At 45.3% G+C, this 6312-nt stretch overlaps 1 protein-coding gene across 1 annotated transcript in view; it reads right to left on the bottom strand.

Moving 5' to 3' along the window:
• Window positions 1-4423: 4423 nt before the first annotated feature.
• OXSR1 (oxidative stress responsive kinase 1) overlaps window positions 4424-6312 on the bottom strand; it is an 83201-nt gene continuing 81312 nt past the window's right edge. The window contains exon 18 of the mRNA XM_068981826.1: window positions 4424-6028. Within this exon, the coding sequence (XP_068837927.1) occupies window positions 5954-6028 (75 nt within the window). The 3' untranslated portion in view covers window positions 4424-5953. The remainder of the gene's footprint in view (window positions 6029-6312) is intronic.

Below are 6312 nucleotides of genomic sequence, written 5' to 3'. Positions count from 1 at the left end.
ACTGGGGTTAGGAGGTAGCAGTTTGGGCTCCACCAGTGATTCATTGTGATCCGCCGTCTGCCCCTTCTAGCCCTCTGGCCTCAATTTCCGCATTTGTGTAAAAGGAAAGCTCGAACTAGATGGTCTCTAAGGAGTGTTCCATTTCCTAGTGTAGGATTCTAAACTAGAGACAGATAAATGATGAGGATGCTCTGACAGAAGAGTGAGATTCAACCAAAGATCTTCCACAGTTATAACTACCGGTCCCCAAACTCCATCGGTTTCACTGCACTCCCAGTTCCCCCAGTTCTAAGTTTTTGATTACATTACTTATTCTCTTAACCCTGCCCCTCTCCCACCCCAACCAGTCTGCCAAAGGCTCCCCACGATGCTTCAAAGCCCACAGCTGGGAGTCCTCCCAGGAACACTGTAGCCCCAGAGATCTGTGGTCTCGCTGACCTGGGAGGATGAGCTCCCAGATAGCACATGTGCTGCTCTCTGGCGTCTCCAGCAGTCTGGCCACCCTCACTGTCTTCTGGGAGGCTGTGGAGTAGGACAGGACTGCTTCCAGCCCTTACGGGAGAACCTGCAGCCCTTCTCTCTCCTCTTCCTCTCCTTGCATCTGTCTTCAGTCAATGGCACTGCTAAGACCAGAGAGAAGAGCATTCTGATCACTGGAGTAGCATAACTTGAATGGATACACAGTCACTGGCAATCATCTGCCCGTGGGGAAGAGGGTGGTGTTTGTACATATGGTGCAGGAGGGGAAAATACTCCCCAGACATCATCGATAGGGATGCACTGGAGGGTGTCTCAAATCTCTTCCAAATTTGAGAATGATTCTGAATATTTACTTGGCTGCACCGTCTTGCAGCACACAGCTTTGGTTGCAGCATGTGGGATCTAGGTTCCTGACCAGGGATGGAACCTGGGCCCCTTGCATTAGGAGCTCAGAGTTTTAGCCACTGGACCACCAGGGAAGTGTAAATAAAAACATGTGGTAGGAGTTCCGGTGTCCTGTCCAGGATGTAAACAGCTTAGCAGTTGTCACTTTGTTCTAGCAGGTAGAAAGCTGGACAAACTGAAAAATCAACAATTCTTTTTAGATCCATCAGAGATGAGGTCACAGGGCAAACTGCTATCCCTCAAATTGGAGCCAGAAAGTTAAATACAGAGAATTATAACTTCTTGGAGCAGAAATCCACAAACTCAGACTCCACAAGAATCAGCACCACAGTAAGAAAATCTGACTGTAATTGACAGACTGCTTGGAGGCTCAGGGTGGGTAAGTCTGAGGACAGTCAACACAGTATTTGAGAACAGAAGTGCAGGACTGAGAACATCTGACTTCACTGTGCGGTACTGGCAAAAAGATCACACACATAGACCAGCAGAACAGACAGCCCAGAAAAAACAGATTCAACGGATCTTTGACAAAAGATCACTGGCAATACAATGGAGTAAAGACAGTCTCTTCAACAAATGCTGCTGGGATACCTTTCTAGTACGAAAGTTATATTTATACTATAGTCCCGTAAGTGTGCAATAGTATTCTAAAAAAAATATACATACATACCTTTATTTAAAAGTACTTTAGGGACTTCCCTAGTGGTCCAGTGGTTAAGTCTTTGCCTTCCAATGCAGGGGGTGTGGGTTTGATCCCTGGTCAGGAAGGTTTAAGATCTCACATGACCTGAGGCCAAAAAAAAAAATCCAAAACATAAAACAGAAGATCTATTGCAACAAATTCAATAAAGACTTTAAAAATGATCCTCATAAAAAAAAAATCTTAAAAAAAAGTGGGCAAAAGACCTAATAGACACCTCATCGAAGAGTATTCACAGATGGCAAAGGGGCATAGATACTCAACACAGTCAGTCATCAGGGAATCAGAAATGAAAGCGAGACACCACCACACATCTAGTGGAATGGCCCAAACCCAAAACTGTGAAAACACCGAGTGCCTGTGAGCACGTGCATCAAAAGCGACTCTGTCACTGGTGGGAACGCAAAACACCATAGCCGCCTGGGATGGTAGGCGGTTTCCTAGAAAAAGACTCCTTTTACCATAAAATCCGCCAGGGGGCTCCTTGGTACTTCCTCAACTGAGCTGAAACTCATATACACATATTAACAAAAACATGCACAAAGGTGCTTAGTGCAGTTTTACTCGTAACTGTCAAAACTTGCACACAGCAAGTGAATGGCTTAATAAACCGTGGTATATCCAGACATGGAATACTAGTCAGCACTGAAAAGAAATGAGCCATCAAACCACAAAAAGGCATGGAGAGGCCTTAAATGCATATAACTGTGTGAAAAAAACCTGTTCTGAAGAGGCTGCATACTTGTAGGACAGTAAGACTATTCTCTGTGAGATCTTAATGATGGGTACATATTATCCATTATCCAAACCCATAAAATACACAACAGCAAGAGAACTGGAAGGTATACTATGGACTTTGGGTGATAATGAAGAGCCAACGTAAGCTTACCAGTTCAACACATGTACCACTCTGCGGCAGGATGCTGACAGTGGGAGAGGCTGTGCCTGCATGGGGCCACAGGGTATATGGAAACGCTGTATAATTTCTGCTCAATTTTTCTGTGAAATTAAACTACTCTGAAAAAGAAAAGTCTACTTTAACCAAACAAAACTACAAAACGTGTAGGGTAGGTGAGCTGATCCACAGGAGGAATCCATGAACTGTGGCGCTGAGCATTGCTAACACGAGTAGGCAGAGGTGAGGAACCCGGCTTCTGGACAAGACCTGATCTTGCTAAAGATGATGGGCAAGTGGAGAGGCTTTGTTTACTCTTGCCCCTGCCCTGACCCCCACATACACCATGGTCACTTTTGAGTAGTCAGCATCTCCTCCTCTGTCTCCACAACCCGTTTACCTTAAAAGGAAATTCAATCAGCTATGCTACCATCAATTCCCAAGGTCCCAGGACCTGAGCCCTGAATTACCAGGACCTACCCCAAAGCAGTCCTGTCAAGGCTCAAACACTACCTCTGGGGCAGAAGTTACTTACCCAGCAGGCGAAGAAGGGCTGAGAAATGGGAACAAGTTCAGCCTTGCTCTGAACTTTCCAAAAGGGACTCCCAAAGACTTGAATCTGGTGTTTTTAGCTTGCCCAATAGCATGGGCAGAGGTAAACAGAAAAGGTCAAAGAGAGGAGTTCTTTATGCCACGCTAACAAATTTCCCTGAGGAGATCGCTCTCTCTGGGGATTTCAGCTTCCCTATTTGTACAATGGCTTTACGTTGGTTATTAATACACCTTTTCACTTCCTGCTGCTCCCATCAACAGTCACCAAAGTGAAGCATCCTTACACCACCACAGACAATTTATTCTTTATTGATTAAAAATGAATGAAACATGCAGCAAAGTACAAAGTCCAAAAAAAAAGGGGGGGGAGGGGAAGTCAAATATTTTACATCTTCCATAATCTAGCATATGTCATAAGGAGGAACTTCCATTTACTGATACACCATTATTCTGTCCTCCAGATTATTAAGAGTGTCAGCTGGCTCTAGGATTTGGTTCACAACTTAAGCAAAAAATCCCAAACAAATCCATGAATCATTTAGAAAGACCATACGTTTTACAAATAGCATTGGCACATGTTACCTTGTGCTAAGTTAGTCCCTACCCCAGGACCCAGGAGATCCTAGGGATCTAGGGAGAGAGGTGTATCCTGGACCGCCACTCCCAGGAAGGAGCGAGACTGTTCACTAGGTCCCGTGCTGTCTCACCGGCGAAGTTTCTGTTCACTCATTTCTTTTTAGCATCACTGCACATGCCAGCAAAGGGTGTCCACCATACATCATGCAGAGGAACTTAACACGTCCTGGGGCTTGATGTCTGGCTCCTAACTCCCAGCAGGGCAAAAGAGGAATGGAAAAGAAAGAGAAAGCCCCAGCCCACTTCAGTTCAAAGGTCATGCCTGTCCCACTGCAGCTCACAGGTAATGGCCAGCAGGAGAAACTGAACAAGGAGACGGGCTGCTGCTTACTTCCAGCCTGGGCTTTTGATCACCTCCAAATAGAACTAGAATAGAGTGATGCCACTACCCTCTGGATTCAGAAATAAGCAGACTATGAAGGGCTTACTTGAAACGAAAATACAGACTCTAAGGTAAGCCCTAGTCTTGTGCCAAAGGGGACACTACATCTTTTCCATAAACTTATTCCTACCTTCCTGTCCTTTCCCCCTCAACTCTCTTCTAAGAAAAGAAAAAAGAAAAGCTAAGTATCTGTCCATCAAGCTGATCAATCTTCTGTCTCCAGGCTCAACAGGCTCCCTCCTTTCACCAATCCTGCCAGGACTCTGACATCTGATCCTCTGATCTACTTTCTTCTCAACCCTCTCACCCCAAACCATCCCCTCCCTTCCTCTCCAACACCCACCCCTTTCCCAACATGCCTTTGTATCCAGGGCCAGTGAAGAAAGCCCAAGGTTAAAACTACGACCTCAGAATGAAATTAAAACTGTAACAAGTTAGTTGTGGGGAAAGCTTTCAGAGGTGCTCCAAAATAAAACTAGGTAAAGCAATCTTGTTATTCACAGACCAACAAAGATAGAAAGGGATCAACTGATTCTGTAAGAGGCAGCTCTCCTCTTTCCATGGGGTCAAAGCCCATCTTTTTGTGTTGTTTTAAGGCCAGATTGAGGATCTCTTTCATTTGTAAAATTTGTTAGGGATAATCTGCAGTTAGATAAAGGCTGACTGTGAAACAGTAGGAAAAAAAAAAATCAACCCCACTGGTGATTCACATATTGCATTACGAGTGCTCTTTTTTAAACCTAAAGAATAATTTATATTATTTCTGTAGAAAATCAAATGAACACTGTCTACTCATAAATCCTAAAAGTCACGGCACATGTGGTTTCACGTTCCATCTTGGGTCAGGTTCAGCACACAGAAGTGTGGAGCCCCTCCTAAGGGTCAGTGCAGGAGAGGGGTCAGAAGGCAGGCCTCTTTGGCCTAGGGCAAGTCTCCTTTATTGCTGTAGAAATCTCAGCCTTGCATTTCCTCATGACTCGGAGGCCAGGCAAATTGATTTTCATGGGAGGATCAAGGAGCAGTTTTTCTTCAGTTGTTTAAGATTTGAAATAAATACTTCCACACTGATATGAGTTATGATTCTTTCCTGTTCAAAACACCACTGCTGGGGTAACTCTTGTTTATAAGCCGTTACGTGATTTTTTCCCCTAAAAACAGTCCAAAGTTCCGCTTTGAAGGGTCCGATGGCTGAAGTTCGATTACAGTCAGATGTTTTGCACCAGCTGAAGTTAAGGCGAGCAACCCTTTCTGGAGCAAGTAATGAAGAGGGGTGCCTGAGAGCAGCTTCAGCAAAACGCTTAGAAACATCATCAACAAAACAAGAACATAGTTTAGGTTGCCTCCTTCTGAGGCTGTGCTTTTTCCTAACGAAGGTTGCTAGAATTCATATCAGATACAAAACAAAAAAAAATCACTAAACTAAATTCTCTGGGCTCCAGCTGAACAATCAACTTTTAATTGCTACTTCAGTGGTAAAGAGATATCCCAAGATGCCCACGTCCCGTCCGGTGTGGGAGAACAAGCAGGATGAGGAAGCCCAACAGAGCTGCTACTTTCCACCCAGCGCCATCACTGGAGTAAGGCAAGATGAGCTGACAGACCTCCCTCCTGGGCCTTGAGGCACCCGGGCCACTTCTTAGATGGAGGAAGACAGGGGATGCGTGCAGTAAGTTTACTAACGGAACTCTTTAAAAGGGATGCTGGCCACTGGTGATCCAACTTTTCTTTCCCTGTGGGAAAAAGCAGGGATGATGGCAGGAAAAACATAAAAGAAAGACCTCTAAAGCTCCTAGCTGGGAGGTTTGTTGCTGGGTTCTTTGGCAGTACTGGGTTTAGGCCAGCAGAAGCAACAGAGACACGCATGTGTGGAATCTCCTTCGGCTGCCTCTTCCAGGGCTGTGTTTTAGCTGATGCTGAGCTGGGCAAATCCTATTAGTTTACCATCATCAGGAATATCTGAGCCTTCGACACCGGATGCCTAAGAACCAAACAAGATGAGAAGCTGTGGTTATTCACAAAACAAAACTGCAGGTAATAATTAAAACTTACATGGGGATTGTGGGAGAGAGGGAAGTTGGGGAAAGGTCCCTGGGATACAAACAGGAGGCAGATAAAGGTGCAGGTGGAGGCTAGGTACAAAGGGGGAATCAGCCTGACAATCTGTTTTGAGAATAAACGGTTGAGGGCCTCGGGTAGGCGGCTTCCTGGAAGGGAGGGGGGAAGGGAGGCCAATGAAGAGAGACATCAGCCCAGGACATGGGG

This window comes from Capricornis sumatraensis, chromosome 10 (genome assembly GCF_032405125.1).
Source record: "Capricornis sumatraensis isolate serow.1 chromosome 10, serow.2, whole genome shotgun sequence".
NCBI classification, from domain to species: Eukaryota; Metazoa; Chordata; class Mammalia; order Artiodactyla; family Bovidae; genus Capricornis; species Capricornis sumatraensis.
This window is presented reverse-complemented; position numbering and strand designations above follow the sequence as displayed.